At 43.9% G+C, this 23,543-nt stretch overlaps 1 protein-coding gene across 1 annotated transcript; it reads left to right on the top strand.

Annotated features, from left to right (window-relative positions):
* Nucleotides 1-785: 785 nt before the first annotated feature.
* LOC100192973 (uncharacterized) lies at nt 786-3,842 on the top strand. The gene is given in 6 exon segments (NM_001138147.1): nt 786-1,059; nt 1,318-1,396; nt 1,549-1,709; nt 1,793-1,844; nt 1,925-1,976; nt 3,463-3,842. Coding segments are annotated over 5 exon segments (411 nt in total). The 5' UTR covers nt 786-957; the 3' UTR covers nt 1,942-1,976; nt 3,463-3,842.
* Nucleotides 3,843-23,543: the final 19,701 nt, after the last annotated feature.

The raw sequence follows: 23,543 nt of genomic DNA on the forward strand, positions 1-23,543 counted from the left end.
GTTTGGAAGAAATGTTGTAGTGGTTTTCTTATAAATAATTTCTCTTTATGTATTTATATTTTATCGATGATTAAGGGTCTCTTTGGAACCACCACAATTTCTAAGAAACTGGTTTCCGTCATCAGTTGCTAGAAACTGGTTTATAAAAAAAATAGGTGTGCGTGTTTAGAGGCTAGTTTCTTGGAAACCAACTTCTAGCTTTGTTATACACAAAGACAATTCAATCCTTACTCTATTTCAAAAGTAATTGATTCTATTATTCTCTTTGTTTTTCTTTGTTGCCAATTTTAAATATAGATTGAATTAATATTTTTAATCTAAAATTTTTAAATAATAATTAAATATTCAAATGGGATAAAGACATCGAGGGAATCACATGCATAGACCTAAGAGCGGTTACAATCACTAATTTCTACCAAGTTAAAAACTAATTTTAGTTATGGAAGAGGCAGTCCGATTTTTAAGAACCGAAGCATAATCTGATATGTTTGGAAGCACTTGACTTTTTATAAATCAGATTGCTAAAAAACTGGATGATTCCAAACGTGTCTAAATAATTCGTATACTAACATCGTTGAATCTCTGAAATAAAACTACTAACTTATTCAGGACCGTCCCTGTAATACGGGAGTCTGCACTCTGCAAGTCTCACTGCAGGTTGGATGGATGTGGATGAAAGCTAAACACAATTTTCTCCATTCAGCCCCTTAAGATCTCCGAAATAGCGAAACCGAGTCGCTCCGTCGAGGCCTTTAAATGCCGGCACAGATGTTGGCCGAAGCAGGACGCCACGAGGCGAACAACCAACTGCTTCCTTCCCCGCCGGCCGCCGCCGCCTACAACTAACACTTCACGTGCCCCCATCCTTTTCCGCCTCAAGTCAAGTGTTCACGGTCCATCCTCTCGAGAGTCTAGGCCCTTCTCCCGAAGCCGCAGACGCAGAAAACGGCTCTGCATATGGAGGCGAAGAAGAAGCCGTCGGCCCCCGCCGCCGTCGGAGCCGCGCCGCCGCCGCCGGGTAACGGGTACTTCAGCACCGTCTTCTCCGCGCCGACTGCGGTACGGGCCGTCTCTTCACGCCATCGTTCTGATATTTTGCTCTCAGATTCCTGGGGTCTTAGTAATTTTTTTGCATGATTAGTGAGCTGGTGCGATTTGATGAAAGAGTCCGTTACTATGTTGCGATTTGTGGAGGGACTTCAACGGTTTCCCAATTTAATTCTGATGAGGGGTGATTTTGATAATAGAGGACCTATAGGATTATGCAAAATCTATTTGGATATGACGTTGACATTTTGACTTTGTTTTGCATTCAAGGGAAGCGCAAGTGACGCAAAGCATGCGGACTTGTACACGATGCTGAACAAGCAGAGCTCCAGAGGGCAGAATGGCAGAGGTAGTTCTGGGTACTCTTGTCAATTTGACGTTTCTCTTCGATTTAGGTCGCGTTCATAAGCACAACGATACTTAAAACCTTTTCTCACCATCTTAGCTTAGAATTAATCTGGAGCACTGATTTTAACTATGGAAGTTTAAATTCGTGCTCAGATGGCAAATCCCACAGCCGCCCTACTTACAAGGATGGCAAACATGCTCATCCAAATGAGCCATCAGAATCTCCTTACTTTGGCTCATCCGTGCATTACGGTGGTCGGGAGTTCTACAGCAGCGTTTTACGGAAGCAACCAGCCAATGAACCCCATACGGATGTACGTAGAACCTTTTTATATATACGTAGTACAGATCATTTGGAGCGCTTAAGTCTAATGTTTATTTTGAATTTTAAATCCAGTACAAGGGGGACAACCCGGATGGCTCTGCTACCAGAGGTGATTGGTGGCAAGGTATCATTGCATCAATTTGTGTATTATCTTCAGTATATACATGGACGCTCATACACTGACTTGCTAGACTTCACTTTCAGGTTCACTTTATTACTGAATAATCTGCTGGGACCTCTCCCTTTTGTGAACAAGGTATACCATATATGGGACACTTTCATAGTTTCCAATTCGCGTTTTCCATTAGTTGTGTTTAGGTTATGCTTGCATCACCGGTGCCAGTCACTTTGTTGGTGCTCCCATTTTGAGTTATGTCTTGTTGTCAACAACATCATACAGTTGTATTTAGTTTGTTACCAGCAGCACTTTAACCCATACTTACATTTTAATCAGCCTAGACTATATACTTCGAGACTTCAGCAGTCGTTCGAATTTTGTATAACAAATGATAGGTTGGTCGTCTTAATACAAGGAACCTAATTATGAGACATACAAAACAGGATATGATGTAGAAAGCTAAGTCTTATAAGTTTTTCTGTCTCCAGGGGTAAAACTGTCCTTGATCATCTGTCCAGCTTAGGTATCATGTTCCAGTCTTAGGAAGTTCAAAATATATATTTAATTTTTTTTATTCCAGAAAACATACCTTTCTTTTGTGTCATTATCCTGGCTCCATTTTTTTGTTTTCCATAAACATAACTTTCTTTTAGGTCTTGTCATTATCCCTCCTCCATTCTGGAAAAATAATCTCTATAGCCTGTACAAGACTTAGGAAGTGTTTGTTTGGGATTATAATCTGCCTAGATTATATAATCCAACAATTCTTGAACTAAGTGTTAGTTCAAAAGTTGTTAGATTATATAATCCAGACAGATTATAAACCCAAACAAACATCCCCTTACTTGCTAGTTGAATCCCAAACGGATTGCATGGTAGTTGAGGTTGACAACGATGGCTGTAAGATAAAACTATGAATCTCTTATGAAGTGTAAGCTTTAACTAGTAGAAAGTTTATCTTAGCAGCTTAGAACAGGGTAAATCACCATCAGTCTTTATCTCCTGGCCTAAAGTATACCATCTCGTACAGCCCACTAGCTTTGGAGAGGCAAACATACTTTTTTGTGCTTTGTGATGCTTGAAGTTAACTGCAGAGCTTGGTGGATTATTGTTCTAACCAGGTCTCGCAAATGTTAGCTTGTAATTAAGACGCTGGCAAGTGGCACTTAAGAAAAACGGTAGCAGAGTAGAGTTTGAACTTCCTTTTTTTCCAGAACAAATTAAAATTTTCTTAAACCACTTAGTGCCAGTGGTATTGATTCTAATAAGAAGTCATAATGCGATGTTATGCCATTTTACCTTGTCGTGATGATGATATGAGATTGTGACGATGGTTAGTGCCCAAAGCCTTTGAAGTAGCACAGTTTATCAGATGTTTCATTGCTAGAAAATGGAAAGACTAAAGTATAGCGGAATATTGTAGCGTATGTGAAGAGCGCATACATTACCTAGGTATGTAACGCATTAAGGGTAACGGTGGCACATAGGACATCATCTGTTCAGAACAGCTAACCATGACAGTTGGCACTCTTGAATCCTAGCATCCCGCTACCCCTGTAACCTGCAATGCTTTCTCGATGGCTTCATCATTTTATTCAAGTCCTATTCTCCTTTTGCTTTTCAGGAATAAAAGGGGTAGAGCTGAGAATGGTTTGTTGTAGTGTTGGAAGTGTTGACGCGAGCCGTCAAGCATCGATCAATAGTAATAGTTGTAATAGTTGAAAGCTGCGTCGTGACTACAAGCATCCTGTTGGTGGAGGCAGTATTTTAGATCCATCATCACGCCTGGACAGATGTGGGTGTCCTTTTGTATTCCTGTTTCCCTGGTTTAGGTGCAGGTGCTGTACTAAAATGATGAAACTCGCAGTTCGATAAAAGCAGTTGCCAAAGAGTCGCAGCTGGCAGGATTACTTGTCTACAAGCCAGCTATATGGCATGGTTTGGCAGCCACCGTATCTGAATAAAATCATAGTACAAAATCTCTGAATATATATGTCATACGCATACGTCGATGCATGCGGGTCGTCTGTTGGGCCCAGTGGCTGGCCCGGTGGGTTTCATATGCTGCTGGGCTATTAGCAAACCGAACGGACCAGTATAACATATCCCTATCCCGTTCGTTTCCTTTCTAATGGGCCTGATCGATCGACTGCTTCAAGCCTTCGTCTGTTCGTACTCTAGGACTCCAGAAATATAGAACCCTGGTGCCATGCAGCGGCCGTAGCGCGAGTACAGACGACGGAGCTGTTAGTAAACAATGTAATATGGATTAAGCATGAGACACAAAATTTTAGATGAAAAACTCTTATAAAAACATCATAGACACCAACAGGCGATCTCTACAATCCGAGGAGAGTTTACATTAGCGCAGAGAAGCTAAAGTGTTATCAATCTTCCTGTGCGATCATAGGCATCAACAGGCAATCTTTACTATATGAGCAAAGTTAGAGTTTACAGAATGCAACGAATATAATAAATCATCTGTCTTCTCGTGCGACTTAAAAGATGTATATATACGGTGGACAGATTGTGGTTGACTTACAAGATGTATATATACGGTGGACAAATCGTGGTTTGATACGGAAACAAATTTGCTAATTGACACAACCTGAATTGCGGTCCCTACAAATGTACCCGCAAGACTCGCATTAGAGCTTGGATCATATTCAAAAAAAAAAAAACAAGTTCACCTTAAAGACAAATCCTATCTTGTACTAGTAAATGAAAGCATCATCAATCAACTCAATCTATACTACTTATTAAGAAGGTAAGAGTAGTCTGCCGTTCTGTCCTCCCCGTGTTCTGCCGTTCTGCCCTCCCCCGTTCCGCGCGTGGCTGCTCAGGGATCGAACCTTGGATCTATTGAATAGAATGACTAGCCTTCCACCCTCTAGCCAACGTGACTCATGTTAAATTGTGTACAACTTCAACTAAGACTTTTTTTGTGTTTAACCCGCCGTCCACTCTGTATGCTCACTGAGTCTAGAAAAACATTTATAGCTTGGCCCCTGATCTTTCTGGAATTTGGGACGCAATCCAGGAAATAAAGAAAATAGGGAAAATGAGTTTAGAAATTAATTTTTAGTTTAAAAATAATTGCAGAAACCCATTTAATTCATGGAAACTTCATATTAAATCCAAATGAATTCATTCCAATTTCTATAATTCTATAATATTATTTTTTATCATATAATACCTCTGTTTTGTCATGAAAACAACAATAAAATTGATTTCCTAATTAATCCTATATCAAATACATAGAAACTTTGGAAATTCGTAACTTCCCCATTTTAATTCTAAATTGAACCGTTCCAGTTGTGTTAGTCTCGTATGAATATTTACTATGCAGTAACAACATTGATTATACCATGTTTCATACTTTTATAATTATACCTATACTACTTATTAAGAAGGTAAGAGTAGTCTGTCGTTCTGCCCTCCCCGTGTTCTGCCGTTCTGCCCTCCCCCGTTCCGCGCGCAGAAAAAAAATCAAACCATGGCTGCTTAGGGATCGAACCTTGGATCTATTGAGTACAATGTCTAGCCTTCCACCCTCTAGCCAACGTGACTCATGTTGAATTGTGTACAACTTCATCTAAGACTTCTTTTGTGTTTAACCTGTCGTCCACTCTGTATGCTCACTGAGTCTAGAAAAACATTTATAGCTTGGCCCCTGATCTTCTGGAATTTGGGACGCAATCCAGGAAATAAAGAAAATAGGGAAAATGAGTTTAGAAATTGATTTTTAGTTTAAAAATAATTGCAGAAACCCATTTAATTCATGGAAATTTCATATTAAATCCAAATGAATTCATTCCAATTTCTATAATTCTATAATATTATCTTTTATCACATAATACCTCTGTTTTGTCATGAAAACAACAATAAAATTGATTTCCTAATTAATCATATATCAAATACATAGAAACTTTGGAAATTCGTAACTTCCCCATTTTAATTCTAAATTGAACCGTTCCAGTTGTGTTAGTCTCGTATGAATATTTACTACACAGTAACAACATTGATTATACCATGTTTTATACTTTTATAATTAGATCTATACTACTTATTAAGAAGGTTCTGTCGTTCTGCCCTCTCCCGTTCCGGGCGCAGAAAAAAAACCGTGGTTGCTCAGGGATCGAACCTTGGAATTAATCATATATCAAATACATAGAAACTTTGGAAATTCGTAACTTCCCCATTTTAATTCTATCGAACCTTGGATCTATTGAGTATAATGTCTAGCCTTCCACTCTCTAGCCAACGTGAATCATGTTGAATTGTGTACAATTTCAACTAAGACTTCTTTTGTGTTTAACCCGCCGTCCACTATGTATGCTCACTGAGTCTAGAAAAACATTTATAGCTTAGCCCCTGATCTTTCTGGAATTTGGGACGCAGTCCAGGAAATAAAGAAAATAGGGAAAAGAAGTTTAGAAATTGATTTTTAGTTTAAAAATAATTGCAGAAACCCATTTAATTCATGGAAATTTCATATTAAATCCAAATGAGTTCATTCTAATATCTATAATTCTATAATATTATTTTTTATCACATAATACCTCTGTTTTGTCATGAAAACAACAATAAAATTGATTTCCTAATTAATCCTATATCAAATACATAGAAACTTTGGAAATTCGTAACTTCCCCATTTTAATTCTAAATTGAACCGTTCCAGTTGTGTTAGTCTCGTATGAATATTTACTACGCAGTAACAACATTGATTATACCATGTTTCATACTTTTATAATTAGATATTTATTTATCCTAAGTTAATTGGGTTAATCTATGTCTATTGGATTAATTTATTTAATATATTAATATAGTATTCTAACTTTATGGTTATACGATGTTTGACCATTAGTCTTGCAGACACACACACTTACCTTTTTGTTTAAGCAAAAGCGTATGGTGGTACGTGTCCGATGACTAACGATGTACGAGAGAATTTCTTCTGGTATGTGTGAAACGTGCTCTCCAATAATGAGACCATGCAAATTGTGACATATATCGAAGTCTGCATGATACTGATGGTTGCAATGTAGTGGTGAAACAGATAGATTATAAATAACAAAATTTATGTATGGCCAGAATCACAAATTGATTATGAAACATTTTCTCATAACGGTATAACACATATTTTGTATATAAGTTATCGTAGTATACTGGTATTATATATTCCCGTTGCAACGCACGGGCATTCAGCTAGTTTGATAATAAATCTCTACTACTCCTTAAGACCCTATCGTAGACGTCCACAGTATATGGCGCACGGTTCTGCCTCGGCGCCCATCAACGCTCGCGGCCCCCGCCATCCTCCCCACCGCCCGTTAAGGAAGGCGCCTCGGATCCACCGTGCCCCCGCCCTGGCGCCTCTGGCCTCCACCCGCGCGTCCGCGCCCCTGCGCCCCAAATCTCGCATCCGCATCCTACACCATGGCTCCGCCCCGATGCCCCCTCCGCGCACGCCCCAGCCTCCGTGACCCTCGCGCCGCCGGCAATCTCGCTCCATGATCCCCGCCCCCACTCCTCCAGCAATCCCGAGGTCCTCGAGGTGTCCACTTGCAATGGTCCCTTTCCTCCGTCCCCACTCCTCCGGCAGTCCCAGATGGAGGCGCCGACGGCCTCCGACGAAACCCTAGCCGACGTGCTCGACCACCTCAAGCCCCACACTATCGCTCTCCTCCACCTTCTCTACAGCCGCTGCCCACCTCTAGATCCGCCTCCTCCCTACGCGAAATGGCCCCTTTCCTCCGCGCCGCCCCAGCCCCAGAGGTTGTGCCCCCGCACCCGCCCCCTAGCCCGAGACAGTCGCCTCCCCGAGCATCGGCCCGGAGACACCGTCGTCCTACCCCTCGTATGTCGTGCTCGCCTCTCGAGCCCTGAGACAGCCCGCTGCCTCGCACATTCCTCCCCCCGCGTGCGTGAGACAACGACGAGCGAAAGCCTCCAAGCACTGCTTCAACGACGGCAACTGTGACCCAGCACGCAAGGACCGGGTGGTGGTCGAATCGAGAGAGGCCATACCCCTGTCCTTCGGCAACTCCACCACCAAGGATTTAGCGGCTGCCATGAAGCCTAAGCCCAAGGCCAAGGTCAGGAAGAACCCCATGAAGCAGTCGCGCTTCGACTTCACCAAGGTGGACGTCGTGCTTCTCCCCATCGTCTTCCTCGTCGTCTGCCCCAATGTTGGCAAGTCAACCCTCTTCAACAGGTGAGAGGCACCTTAGGAAGGCATCGGTCATTGCCTCTCGCCTGTAGTTTCTATGCCGCTATGAGGGGTGGTGGCATTTCCTCAAATACGTTGCATGTATCACTGTAACTGTTCTTCCCTTTCTGTCTATTTCTAATTACTTGTATATTTTACGTGCTAAATGGCCTGATGCTCCACAACAGTATCCTGGAAACACCCTTCTATGATGAGTGGAAGAATAATTTCCCAGACCAAGAAACAGAGGAAGATCAACCCATCATAGGCCACTCTATCATCCATGGTGTGGTATGTATTTGGATATCTAATTTAGCAGCTGCATCCATTTTTCGTGTCTTAATTTTCTGTTCGCTTGCTCTGGAGAGCTGCACAAATTATTCCATTTATTTTAAGGAATTTAGCAGCTACTTATACTCTGTACCTGTGCATCTGAATCTAAGAAATAGACAGCTGACCAACAATTCCTAACCCCAGCACAAGGATATCCGTGTATCAGCACGCCGCTATGCTCACCACCACACACGAAGCCATTAGTCATGAAGGTCCTCACCGTTCCTCCGCACCGCCGGCCAGGTACATCACCGTGCGCTGTGTGTTATCCTGTCTGGACCCTGGTCTGACAGACGCCACACATTATGTCTGGTTTTATAAATTTTGCATTATGAAAGAAAACTTGATATTGGGAACAAATTCAATATTCACGTAATACTTGAATGTTTGATGGTGTCTCTGTCTTTTGATGTTTTCACTATCGTCGTGAACTTGACCCTCATGACCTTGTCATACTTATTTGCTAGGTACAAACTGTAATCTTGTTCTCTCTTTTTGTGCCACTGGATCGAGCTTGTATAAAGGTTGATTTTGGATTTAGATTCTAGAGTTGCATGCTTAGCCAAGTTTATAGTCTGAATCTTAATGTAATCTCATGTTCTGGAATCATGGTCCAACATGCCATATATCTAAATCTATGCTACGAGTTAGTTTTATAAATGAAATTTAATTTGTGAGGATTGTCCTGCTCTACTCAAATATTAAATATCCCATGTTGTGCAATACCAACCAAAACTCTTTCATATATGCTACTTTAGAAACTAAGGTACAAAATTAAATTAGCTAACACAATGGAACTCAGATGGTATGATCTACCAGATAGTTTAACAAATCTAAATATGAAATTATGATAGATCAACATACTACCTTGTACCTTACATGGACAGATGGGCTGGACATTGAGTTGTACATAGTCAAATGAGTGATAGGAAACTTTGGAACTCACATATTTTGTTTGATGCAGGTGCATGACAACCCACCTATTTAGTAACTACTAATGATGTGGACTCTACTAGCGTTTGGGTCCAGCCTCTGGATGACAAAAAAGAAAGGCATATGTAGCGCTTTTAGTTAGAATTCATACCACGACTCATTAGATATATGATGGTAGGGTGCTAACACATAGTTAATGGTTTGAAATCTTTTCTCTTGTTGTTGGGTGAGATTATGAAGGTTCATGCCAATGATCAAATAAAAACATGTGTTGAGTTTCCATTTTCTTTTCATTTTTTGGACCTTGTATGTTTTAAAAAATGATTGGGTATCTGAGCTCCATACCTTTATAGAGGATTGCTGGTCAAACATGAACTGTCAGTGAGAGGAAAGAATCATGTTATGTTGAAGGGTTTATTTTGGCATATCATATATATCTAAGTATTTGAGTCACTCTTATTTCTGCAGATCCTTAAACCAAGGAGCATATTAAGAAATTTCTCTCAATGGGGCATGTGTCTTATGAAGTTCTATTACATGTACGTCTCTTATTCTTAAATGGTCTTCCAAGAGCAATCTTTCTGTCTTTTCATTGTTATATGACCCTGCGAACACCAAACTATTCTGCAGGTAAGATTTTTAGATATATGGGAACTAGCTGGCTTGCCCACGCTGCGACGACATGTTATGCGCTTTCTCCAATGGCTATAGGTATGCACCCTCCTCCCTTTGGATCATATATGTGGTGTTTCTACCTATGCGGTGTCTCCCCTTTGATGCGAATTTAATGCCTACTTTAGACCAGCATGACTATTGGTTTGATAAAAGCTTGCAATCATCAAGTTTTGAAATACATTTTTTGTTTTAGTAGTACTAATTGATAAATTATAATTTTCAGAAGTAACGTTTCTTCCTTACATATGTTGCTCCGGTCAGTGATGGCCAGGGACATACATGTGTATTCTTGCTGCAAAAAATGCAGGTATGTTTGGATTTTTGTTGTCCACAAATAGCAGCAATTCTATGCTTTCTTGCTTGATACAGTGTGGCGGATGACGGCTTGCTTCTACTTGTACGGTAAATGCAAATCTTTTTCAAATGATTGTTTATTATCCTCCAATCATGATCTCCTCTATGTGCTGCGAAAGTTGGAGCGGTTGATGCATGTTTTGATTCAAATATTCAAAACTACTTGTATGCCATGCTCCTTAAACTGTTTTGCAAAATTCAGTTGCAATATCTTCCTCAATTTCAACTTCAACCATGTGTCTTGCTGTGTTAGGATCTGATTCAGTTCTACTTACTCCATATAAAACTGAATAGAAATCTACACATTTTGCAAACAGCAAAATGCCCCAGTTGTAGGAATAAGCTGGCCATATAAGGTCTGATTCAGTTGTACTTCCTCCTGATAAAACTGAATAGACTAGAGAATATCTGAGAACATGGACTAATTTGATTAGCTTGATGCGTGTGTCAATGTTTGGTGTCAAACAATGTAATCCACTTTCTGAACCATAGCAGCAGTGGCCTGAAGTACTATGTAATTAAGTTTTAGTGCAACAACTATGGATAAGTACTATGTGATTTTGTGAAATTAAAAATGAATAATAGTTTTGTTTTCTAAAATGAGCTAAAAGAAAGGACAATAATTTGTTTGTCTAGGCACTGGTCAACGTTTAAGATCTATAGAAATTGAAAGTCACCTAGAGGGGGGTGAATAGGCAAATCTAAAATTTATAAACTCTAAGCACAACTACAAGCCGGGTTAGCGTGAGAAATAAAACCAAGTCCGAAAGAGAAGGTGAAAACAAATCAACCAAGAAATAAGCGAGTGACATGGTGATTTGTTTTACCGAGGTTCGGTTCTTGCAAACCTACTCCTCGTTGAGGTGGTCACAAAGACCGGGTCTCTTTCAACCCTTTCCCTCTCTCAAACGGTCACCTAGACCGAGTGAGCTTTTCTCCTCAATCAAATGGGTCACTTAGACCCCACAAGGACCACCACACAATTGGTGTCTCTTACTTTGATTACAAGTGTCTTGGGAACAAGAATGGGGAAGAAGAAAAGCGATCCAAGCGACAAGAACTCAAATGAACACGAAAATCTCTCTCTCACTAGTCACTAAGAGTTTGGAGTGATTTTGGACTAGAGAGGATTTGATCTCTTGTTTGTGTCTTGGAGTGAAGTCTAGAGCTCTTGTATTGAATGCAATGGCTGAAAACTTGGATGCCTTGAATGGTGGTGGTTGGGGGTATTTATAGCCCCAACCACCAAACAACCGTTGGGGTTGGGCTGCTGTCGATGGGCGCACTGGACATTCCGGTACGCCACCGGACACTGTCCGGTGCGCCAGCCATGTCACCCAACCGTTAGGGTTCTGACGGTTTTGACCGTTGGAGCTCTGACGGCCTGGGGCACCAGACATTCCGGTGCTGCACTGGACAGGTACTGTTCACTGTCCGGTGCGCCTTCTGGCGCTGCTCTGACTCTGCGCGAACTGTCCGCGCACTGTGCCGTTGTCAGTCGACCGTTGGAGTCGACCGTTGCACTTGTGAGTCGTTGCTCCGCTGGCACACCGGACAGTCCGGTGACCCACCGGACAGCCCGGTGAATTATAGCGGAGCGCGGACTCAGAAACCTGAAGGTGAAGAGTTTGAGGTCGATCCTCTCTGGTGCACCAGACACTGTCCGGTGCGCCAAACCAAGGTTCTCTTCGGTTTCTTTTGCTCCTTTCTTTTGAACCCTAACTCAGATCTTTGTATTGGTTTGTGTTGAACCTTTGGCACCTGTAGAACATATAATCTAGAGCAAACTAGTTAGTCCAATTTTTTGTGTTGGGCAATTCAACCACCAAAATCATTTAGGAAAAGGTTTGACCCTATTTCCCTTTCAATATCCCCCTTTTTAGTGATTGATGCCAACACAAACCAAAGCAAATATATAAGTGCAGAATTGAACTAGTTTGCATAAGGTTGCTTGGAAATGAACCAATTTATACTTTTATAAGATATGCATGGATTGCTTTCTTTCTTTTAACATTTTGGACCACATTTGCACCACGTGTTTTGTTTTTGCAAATTCTTTTGGAAAATATTTTCAAGTCTATTTGCAAATAGTCAAAGGTATATGAATAAGATTTCGAGAAGCATTTTCAAGATTTGAAATTTTCTCCCCCTGTTTCAAATGTTTTTCCTTTGACTAAACAAAACTCCCCCTTGATGAAATTCTCCTCTTAGTGATCAAGAGGGTTTTACTAGTTGAAGGAAGATCAATGTATTTTAGATACCAATTTTTGAAAAAATCCTCTTTTAAACATTTCAATACCAATTGAGATAGAATTTCTTAGAGGAATATTAATTTGAAAGATACCAATCGAAAACATTAAAAACTTTATCTCGAAATTTTTTGAAATTGGCGCGGTGGTGCGGTCCTTTTTCTTTGGGCTAATACTCTCTCCCCCTTTGGCATTAATCGCCGAAAACGGAGTCTTTAGAGCCCTTTTACTTTCTCCACAATGGTATGAGTAATGAATATGAGTGAAGATTATACCAAAGTGGAGAGCGGGTCGAAGAGACGACGAAGGGTAAATAATACGATGAAGTGGAGTGGAAGCCTTGTCTTCGCCGAGTACTCCATTTCCCTTTCAATCTATGACTTAGCATAGGAATACACTTGAAAATACATTAGTCATAGACATAAGAGAGATATGATCAAAGGAATATAAATGAGCTATGTGTGCAAAGTATCAATCAAAATTCCTAGAATCAAGAATGTTTAGCTCATTCCTAAGTTTGGTAAAGGTTTTCTCATCTAATGGTTTGGTAAAGATATCGGCTAGTTGTTCTTTGGTGCTAACATAAGCAATCTCGATATCCCCCTTTGTTGGTGATCCCTCAAAAAGTGATACCGAATGGCTATGTGCTTAGTGCGGTTGTGTTCAACGGGATTATCTGCCATGCAGATTGCACTCTCATTATCACATAGGAGAGGGACTTTGGTTAATTTGTAGCCATAGTCCCTAAGGGTTTGCCTCATCCAAAGCAATTGCGCGCAACAATGGCCTGCGACAATGTACTCGGCTTCGGCGGTAGAAAGAGCTACTGAATTTTGTTTCTTTGAAGCCCAAGACACCAGAGATCTTCCCAAGATCTGACAAGTCCCTGATGTGCTCTTTCTATCAATTTTACACCCTGCCCAATCAGCATCTGAATAACCTATTAAATCAAAAGTGGATCCCTTGGGGTACCAAAGACCAAACTTGGGTGTATGAACTAAATATCTCAAGATTCTTTTCACGGCCCTAAGGTGAACTTCCTTAGGATCTGTTGGGGACTTGTTCTCAAATGCTATGAGTTAAGAACAAGGAAACACAAAGAATGTTAAACGTTAATGTCCTTCGTCCTTCGAGGCATTACTTCCCTTAAGATATAATGATCTTCGGACGAAGGTTATGAAGGACATACCTTCATCAGTACAGCGTATGATAACGAAAAAAGAATCACATGAAATGTAAAAGATAACATGAATAATTAAGTATTATTATCGACTCATTTCTATTTTATTATAATAGAAAAATAGAAATGATATCAAGTTACAAATGTACCTTCGGCTTAAAAGAAGGTAAGGGTACAAGCGTGATGCAAAAGCAAATGCCCAGTCAGCGTGAACAGTACGGGAGCACTGTTCATCTATTTATAGGCACGTGACGCAGCCCATGTAAAATTACATCCATGCCCTTTACATTTGCTAATGACTCTATAGTGATTCATCGAGGTCTAAATAGCCTTTTCCCTTTTAAGTCGGTTCCCTTTTCTGCTATCATGCTGAAGCTCCCCTGCGCATAGCTTCGGCTCTGCACCAACCTTCGTATTCTCTGTACTTCTTCATGCTATGGTTCTGATCCGAGTCCAAAGGTACCTGTTCATGTATTATACTCCAGAAACATTGTTAAATCATGTTTTTGAGGACCTTTGGAAGACGAAGGCCCCCAACAGTAGCCCCTCGCAAGGTTAATTTGTTAGAATAACGAATTCAGATTGCGATATGGACGAAGGCCCTAAGCCGAAGGTCCAAAAAAACACCTTCCCATTGCTAGAATAGCAACAGCCAATGAAAGGCGGGGCCCTCCAACTTGGAGCTCGTTGGGCGTATAAATAAGAACTCACCCCGAGCACATTTGGTATGCCTGCTTTGTTTTGCTTGATTTCTTAGCTCTTGCTTTCCAACATTTGCTTAGTTTCTTAAATTTTCTGAGCTTCAGATTTAAGGACATATTTTCGTCAGCTCCGAAGATAAGATGTCTCAAGACAAGAAGACAGTTGCTGAAACGAAGCTAACCGAAGAGGAGAAGCTTCTTGAGGAAAAGACTGCTGGATTCATTGAGTCAATTGCAAAGACAAATACAGAAAAGATTACAAAAGAAATTCTAGAAGGCTTATCTGAAGATACCGATGACAGTGATAGTTATGATGCAGAAAGTGGGGGCGAAGACTCCGAAGATCGGCCCTGGCGGCCAAGTCACTCAGTCTTCGGAAAATCGACTATCAGATAGAGCCATCTTGATAATATGAGAGGAAGATATTTTCGAGATATGTCTATTGTAAGGGCTGACAACGGAGACATGACTGTTCCTATTCCCGAAGAAAATGAAGTCCTAATCTACCAAAGCTTTTTCAAGGTTGGGCTTCGGTTCCCCTTAAGCAGATTTGTGGTTGAAGTTCTAAAGATATATGAGATTTTCCTTCACTAGATTACCCCCGAAGCAATTATCAGAATGGGGATCTTCGTATGGGCCGTGAGGAGTCAAGGTTTGGAACCAAGTGCAAAATGTTTCTGCAGTATGCACAAACTTTTATATGAGACAAAGCCCTGGGGTAAGGAACAGTATCATAACAATTTTGGTTGCTACAGCTTCGTTGCTCGTTCAGGCTCAAGCTGCCCAGTGCCAACATTTCGGAAGAGATGGCCTGGAGACTGGATGAAAGAATGGTTCTATGTGAAAAATGATTTAAAGGCGAGGAAAGACATTACAGAGATCATCATGCGCCCCATTTGGTCCCGCTTCGGCCTTCGGAAACCGAAGGTAGAAATTGATGAAGCAGCCGAAGGATGTCGAAGGGCCTTCAGAATAGTTTGCTCTTTCATCGGGACAAGGGACTTAGTCCAAGAACATGTGGCCTACAGGATATGACCATTGGTAGACAACTGGGAGATGCCAAAAGAGACCATTAGCAATCATAACGAAGGTGGTTTGGTTCGTTTGAAATATACCTTCAGGTTTAGAGACCAATTTATCGAACCAGACAATGACTGGCTGAAATGTGTTGAAAATACCAGTGATGAACTACTTGGGGCCTACTCCAAGGCTGAAGATAACACACTATCTACGGCCTTCGGGAGCCGAAAAAAGAAGAGGCCAAATAGAGTTTTTGATGCTATTGGATTTATGTATCCTGACTATCACTACCCGCCACGGGGGCAGAAGAGAAAGAGTGGAACTTCTGGGAAGGATGTTGCTTCAGCCGCCTCGAGCGAGCCCGCGCCGAAGAAGAAAAAGGTGAAGGTTCTTACTCACCGACCGCGCTACATTGAACCGGCCATAGTGCCTGACTTTGGCGGTGAGACCTCTTCGGCTACTGAAGCCGAAAGACCTGCCCTTACGCAGAGGATTGAAGAGCCGGCTGCAATGCCGAAGGCTGACAAAGTTGAAGAACCAAGACCCGAAGAAACAAAAGCATCAGAAATTTAAAGCCCTACGGTAGGAGTGGAGGCGCCGAAGATACAAAAAGATCTGGTGTCAACCCCAAAGAGAAAAAGGATGGATAGTGTGTTAGATGTGCTGGAGACGATTAAAACTTCAAGTTCTACTCCAGGAAAAATTGCCAAGACTTCAGAGGCACAGGTTGAAAACGAAACAAAGTTGACCGAAGCCGAAGCTACAATGAGCCGGGCCGATGCTGAAACTGGGCCTTCAGAGCCCATCAAAGAGAAATCCTCGGAAATTGGAGAAAAGGCAGCGGAGGAAGAAGCTATAAAACAAATTTTGCCTGAAAAATCAGCCACTCCTACTCCCGAAGCTTTGAAAGAGAATACTGAGTATATTATCCGTCATGCTTCGAGAAAAAATATCTCTAACGAAGAAAAGCAAGAAGCTCAATACTATGCCCAGAAACTGAAATATCCAAAGGGGGCATTGGTATTCAACGGCAGCGGAGAAGAAGATTTCTTGTATTGTCTCCCAGACAGCAAGGAGATTTCTGTCTGCCGTGAGATGAGCAGAAGCTTCGGATTCCCGACACTAGAAGATGGGCTTTCGGTGCTATCGAAAGATGAGTTGGCCGACAGTTTAGCATATAATAGTTTAAAGGTGTGAGAATGAATTTTTTGTACTTAAAAACGGATTTTTTTTATTTTCTTATACTTAATACTGCACTTCTTTTGCAGGGCCTGATTCTTAGCAATGCCCTCAGGGCGCAGAAAAACGCTGAAGACGAAGGATGCACTATAGCTCTGAACAACCTTCGTTCCGAAGTAATTGAACTAAGGAACAAAGGTCTTGAAAAAGATAAAATATTAAATTTATTGGTGAACAAAATAAAAGAAGACGAAGCTACTTCCAAAGCCCAAGCTGAAGCCCAGAAATGTGAAATTGAAGACCTTCAGAAACAGCTGGCTGAAGCAAAATTGAAATGCACTGTTGCTAAAGCTGAACGAGATGCCAGTGATTACTGGAAAAATTACTGGGAAAAACAGTTGTAGAACTTTGCGCATCAAAAGAAAAATGTTTTGAAAAATCTATAGAATGTGTGAAAAAGATAAAAACTAGCTTCGCCAACGTTGGCGCATATTCAAGTGAAGACAACTTCGTACGGGGCAATCCCGAAGGCCCAATTGAATGGATCAGCAGCGAGGCCGAAGCCTTTGAGGAGATTTTAAATGACCGTGGGGACGTCTGTGCCTTCTCTGGCGCGAGAGGAATTGCAGCTATTTTGGAGAAAGCAAGTTGCGAACATGTGAAAAATTTGGCGCAAGCCGAAGCTGCTTTATCTATTGATGATACGAAGGACCCCTCGACCGAAGCAAGCCTAGTTGGTGGAAAATTCTTCACTGACATCTGGGAAAATGGCATCCAAGGGATGGCCCACGAAATAATAAAGAAGAGCGAAAAAGATACTCATGATGCTAGGGAAACAACGAAGGCAGCTGAAAAAGCTGCGGAACTCGAAAGGCGGATAGGTAGTGCTTAATAGCTTTTAACTTTATTGTTTGTTTTTGTGACTTCGAACTTATTTACGTTTTCTACCACAGCCAAACTATCTCCTCCGCCAGAGCCCTTCGAGCCATTGGCCGACCCAGAGACAAAGGAATCAGCAGAAATCATTAACATGGCCGAAAGCATTATGGACGAAGTCGTTACTCAACTGCTGACCGAAGCTGCAGACAAAGTTTTGAAAGAAGAAGAATAGATATTGTAAAAATATTGCTTGGAATATTAATGTAACATTTGTTGGACTATGCTTGTAATATTTGGTGCTCATGGGTTCTTAATGTAATGTATAAATGGCTTTGTAATTCATTTCTTTGCGATGCATGAAACTTTTATATACATACCGTTTTTGAGCCTTCGGCGAAAAAACACCTTCCCTTCTTTTCATGCTTTGTAAAGAAGAGCTTTTATGCTTCGTGAAAAATCCTCCAATCGTCGCCAAAACATTAATGCTTCGTCGGTAATAGACTTTCTTCCTCCATATCAGAGTTCTTCATAAAAAATGCTCCAAGCGTCGCCAAAACACTGATGCTTCGTCAACAATAGACTTTTTCCTCCACATCAGAGTTGATAAAACTGTATTTCTTCAAAACTTATTTTGTGCCTTAGCACAATTTCACTTTTTCGAAGCATTCTCCGAAGGTCAACATTGTATACCCTTCTTGTGCCGTTGGTGCAATATGATGTATGATGTTATGTTATGCAAAATGATGTGATGATGTTATGCTATGCAAAATGATACTTTCTGCCGAAGACACACACTCACATCCCCATATTGGAATACACAATCTCTTTGCCGTTTATTTTTCGGCTTCACCGCTTATTTTTTGGTGTATCAGCGCTGACTTTTCGCTGTAAGTTCTGCATTCCCTTAGGAACGTCTTTTGAACTTCTTCTCCTTCTATTTCGGCGGTATTCTCGTTGACTTTTCACGCTTCGCCTTATATTTCAGCGGTATTTGGCTCTGTATTCCCTTTGGAACAACTTTTCAGCAGAAAACTTACACTGCGCTCCCTTAGGAACGACTTTCTGTAGCTTCAGCAAACTTACGCTGCATTCCGTAGAATGACTTTTTGTAACTTCGGAGATACTTGTGATGTACTTTTTAGCCGCGCGTTCTCTTAGGAACAACTTTTTGTGCTTCGGCGACTTTTTGGACTCCGTAAGTCTGTGGAGAAGATATATTTTCACTATGGCAAAAACGAAGCTATTACAAGGAATTGAAAACGACAAGAAAACTAGGTTTTCAATAATTGTTCCTTAGTAAGAAAGAAAATGACAATGAATGTAAAAACTGTTTTAGGGGTAGGATATCTCCTAATAGATATGCTTCGATTCTGGCACAGTACTGTTGACTGTGCGAGCTTCGGACTCCTCCCTGAAATCTCGCTGTTGGTGGGTCTGTTGGCTCCCTTCTGGCTGCTAGCCCCGTGGATATGCAGGTTGTAATGGTGGCGGAGGTGGAGGTTGTTGCCATGATGCCTGTGGCTGGCTAGCCGAAGCAACAAAAGCTGTAGGATGGTTACCCACATACTCTGGTATGTAGGGTGAGTGATACGAAGCAGTGTGCATGACCTGCTTCGGCTAGTTCTGTTGGGCTGCAGCTTCTGCTATTTCCTTTTGTTTCTGGATAGTGACATGGCACATCCTTGTAGTATGGCCCTTGTCCTCACCACAGAATAGACAGTAAATTTTTCTAGGCTGATCCCCAAACCTTCCTCTGAAACCCCTAGCGCCTCTGCCTCTTGAAGCTGGCGGCCGAAGATAGCTTTGTTGCTGCCCCAAAGCTTGCGGGGAATATTGTGGCCTCTGTTGCTGACTTCCTCTGTCATCATTCTGGGTGGAGTGGATTGATCTGACGTGCCTTGGGTGTATTCTCCCTCCGAAGCCCCTAGTCATCTTAGAGAACCTGTAGGCTTCCTCCCTTCTTTGACGAAAGTCATTGTCAGCGCGGATGTATTCATCCATTTTTTGAAGCAGCTTCTCCAAAGTCTATGGAGGCTTTCTAGCAAAATACTGGGCAGTAGGTCCTGGACGAAACCCCTTGATCATGGCCTCAATGACAATTTCATTGGGCACTGTAGGCGGTTGTGCTCTCAGACGCAAGAACCTTCGGACGTATGCCTGGAGATACTCCTCGTGATCTTGCGTGCATTGAAACAAAGCCTGAGCTGTGACTGGCTTCGTCTGGAAGCCCTGGAAGCTTGTCACCAGCATGTCTTTGAGCTTCTACCATGAAGTGATAGTTCCTGGCCGAAGAGAAGAATACCATGTCTGGGCCACATTCTTAACTGCCATGACGAAGGATTTGGCCATGACAGCTGCATTGCCTCCATATGAAGATATGGTTGCTTCATAACTCATCAAAAACTGCTTCGGGTCTGAATGCCCATCATACATTGGAAGTTGAGGTGGCTTGTATGATGGGGGCCACAGGATAGCTTGTAGTTCTGCTGCCAAGGGAGAAGCATCATCAAAAGTAAAGGTATCATGATTAAAATCATCATACCATCCATCATCGTTGAACAAGCCCTCTTGATGAAGCTCCCTGTGCTGGGGCCTTCGGTCTTGCTCGTCTTGACCAAGTGACGTACTTCTTCAGTAGCTTCGTCAATCTGCCTTTGAAGGTCAGCTAGTCGAGCCATCTTCTCCTTCTTCTTTTGCACTTGCTGATGAAGCATCTCCATATTTCTGATTTCTTGGTCCAACTCGTCCTCCTGAGGTGTTGGACTAGTGGCCTTCCTCTGTGGGGGATAGATATCCCCCGGGTCCACTAAAGAGTAAAAGACCTCACGAAAGGCCCAAGGGCCCAATAAATCATAAGGTCATTCTTTCGTGGGCCTGGGGAGAGACAACCAGCAGAGCAGATCGACATAAGGCCGGATTGATGTAAACCCGGACGACCCACGACGTCGAGCGAGTGACCACAACAGAGATCCGACTTTCCCGTGCTGGAGCCCCCATGCAACGGAGCCATGCGAGGATAAGTCGGCAAGGGTTACGCAGGGATAAACTCAAGAGGTTCACTATCTTTCAGCTACTTGTTGTTATCATATCCACATGTATTGCCCCACGGTCGAGTATATAAGGCCTAGGGGGCACCCCTTCAGAACGATCGACCCTATTACTTAGCCACCCACATCAACTCTCCGCATTCTCAATCCAGAGAGCTCTCTTGTAACCACATTCACCAAGCATACTCACCAGGACGTAGGGTGTTACGCATCTCTAAGCGGCCCGAACCTGTAAACCTTGTCCACTGTTCCTCGTGCAATCGGCACGAACCATTTTGCTACAGTTGTCGACACCGTCCTACTCCTAAAAACACCTTGAGGGGCAACCCCGGGTGTGCGGTCGGACCCAAAACACCGACAGCTGGCGCGCCAGGTAGGGGGTGTGTCGACGATCCAAGCTAGCTCAATGGCCGTCACCTTCTACAGCAAGATCACCCTGCGCCCCGGATCCGTATTCCGCTTCGGAACAATCTCATCTGTAGCAGATGAAGAGGGAATTCTACACCGTATCGCGGATCCGCCGGAAAAGAAGTCTCCTCCAACGAACTCCGAAAATGCCGGAGAAGCGCAACCTCCAGCTCTTCGGAAAAAGATCGTCTCCGGAAAGTCGGGGGCCGAGGGCTCGCTGACCCGGAAAACTCCATTGTCTACTTCCCCGACAAAAGAATGGACACGGATCGCGAGGAAGAAGGAGACCAGGGAGAAGCAAGTTGTTCTTTCCGTTCCTTCGGCCTCAAAGGAGAACGGAAAGAAAATCACCACGACAACAGCACCATTCTACCCCGACGTCCTCTTCATCGGGAGAGTGGAGTCGCCTACCGTCTCCGACGACGAGCCGACCGCACCCGGAGAAGAACCGCCTCAACGAGAATCCCACCGACGGAGGAATCGGCGCAGGAACGTTCGACGACATCACGCGGCCGGAGAACGGGATCCGGAGCAGCCTGTCTCGCGAGACGAGGTCTCGGAGATAGGAGAAACTCCGGAAGAACGCGTCTTCAGAGAACGAAGGAACTCCCGACGACGTGATCGCCGACGGGCTCAGGAACAAGCCGAGCAAGATGCAAGGCAACGCCGGGAGAATCCATTCTTCGGGCGCAACCTGAATCCCGACTTCGCCCGAGCTATGAACACGCCGAGCGAAGTCGGAGGGGTACTAGCTCGGATAGCTGATGGACTTCCTCGGACTCCCGACGCTGAGGGCTACCGACGCATGTTCACCCAGGCAGCCAACCATCTTCTACCGCTTGCTCACCCGCCGAACAATCTACGACACGCCATCAACAGTCGCCGAGATGCGCGAAGCTCCATCAATGCTTCGCGCGAACGGCGGCATGAGAACGAGATTCGACGTCGAGAGGAGTACAACAGGGATCATGGCATCCTGGCTCAGAGCCAGGCCACCAGAACTGAGTCGGCGACGGCCTCAACTGGAGGTACCACCCGGGGACGGTCGCGGAACCACAATCACAACTCCCCTCCCCGGGACAGACATCGTCCCCGACGACAGGAGGACACGTGCGGAGTATCCGCTCTTACTCCGCGCCTTAGGGCCATCCAATGGCCTCCCAACTTCAAGGTATCCAATGTCGACAAATATGAACCTAAACAGGATCCAGGGGGTTGGCTAGCCGTCTACACCACCACTGCTCGAGCTGCCGGGGCGTCCGAAGACGTGATGACCGCGTATTTACCCATCGTCCTTGGGCAAGACGCGCTGCAATGGCTGCGACATCTACCCCGACACTGCATCGACGACTAGGGGCACTTCAGTCGACGCTTCACCGCCAACTTCCAGTCCCTCTCCGACAAGCCGGCGCAACCGTGGGACCTCAAATCCATCAAGCGCCGGGGGGATGAGACTCTCCGGTCGTACCTCAAAAGGTTCCAGACCATGAGAAATCGTATCCCCGAGGTCACGGAGGCAACCATGATCGAGGACTTCTACAGAGGATCCAACGACTCGGCTTTCGTCCAAGCCATACTACAGAAGGCGCCGACTACCTCCGAGGAGCTATTCCGGGAAACCGACCTCTACATCACCGCCGATGAGCGAGCTCAGGACCTCATCGGAGGAGCAAAGCCCGCACCGGCAGCACCACGACGCGACGCGAACCAGCAACCCGACAAACGCTGGGAGAAGAGGCCACGCGAAGAAGTACACGCCGCTGGACCACCTGCCTCTCGCGCTCGAGGAGGACCCCGCGGAGGCGAGCGCACGCTGGACGACATCCTCGACGCCCAGTGCCCGTATCACAAGGACATGCGCCACACTTTTCGTAACTGCCGGGACTTCAAGCACTCCGTCGGGCACGGTCGACCCTTCCAACCTCTACCTCCTCCTCCGCCGAGGGGAGGGCCAGATGAACCACGACAACCCCATCAGCAGGAGGAGGGAGGAGGAGGAGCCTTCCCGCGCATGGACAGAGAGGTCAACGTCATCTTCGGCGGACACGGATCGCAGGAGAACAAACAACAACAAAAGCTCAACGACCGCCAAATACTGGTGGCGACCACCGGTCCTCCCGCCCCATACCGGTGGTCGGAACACCCGATCACTTTCACTCGGGAGGATCAATGGCTTAACTTCGACCATCCAGGCAAATACCCGCTCCTCGTCGATCCGGTGATCCGAGAGAGCCGGGTGAAGAAGGTGCTAGTGGACGGGGGGAGCAGCATCAACGTCACCTTCCCCCGAACACTCCAAGGCTTGGGAGTTCACCTCAAAGAGCTCCACGAGTCGGACACTCCTTTCTTCGGCATCGTGCCGACGGAAGGGGAATACCCGCTGGGCCACATCTACATGCCAGTCACCTTCGGAACTCCGGAGAACTACAGAACCGAGTTCCTGAGGTTCGAAGTGGCGAATTTCGACTGCGGGTACAACGCCATCATCGGGAGGCCGGGACTGGCCAAATTCATGGCCATCCCCCATTACACATAC

Source organism: Zea mays, chromosome 8, assembly GCF_902167145.1.
Source record: "Zea mays cultivar B73 chromosome 8, Zm-B73-REFERENCE-NAM-5.0, whole genome shotgun sequence".
Classification (NCBI taxonomy): Eukaryota; Viridiplantae; Streptophyta; class Magnoliopsida; order Poales; family Poaceae; genus Zea; species Zea mays.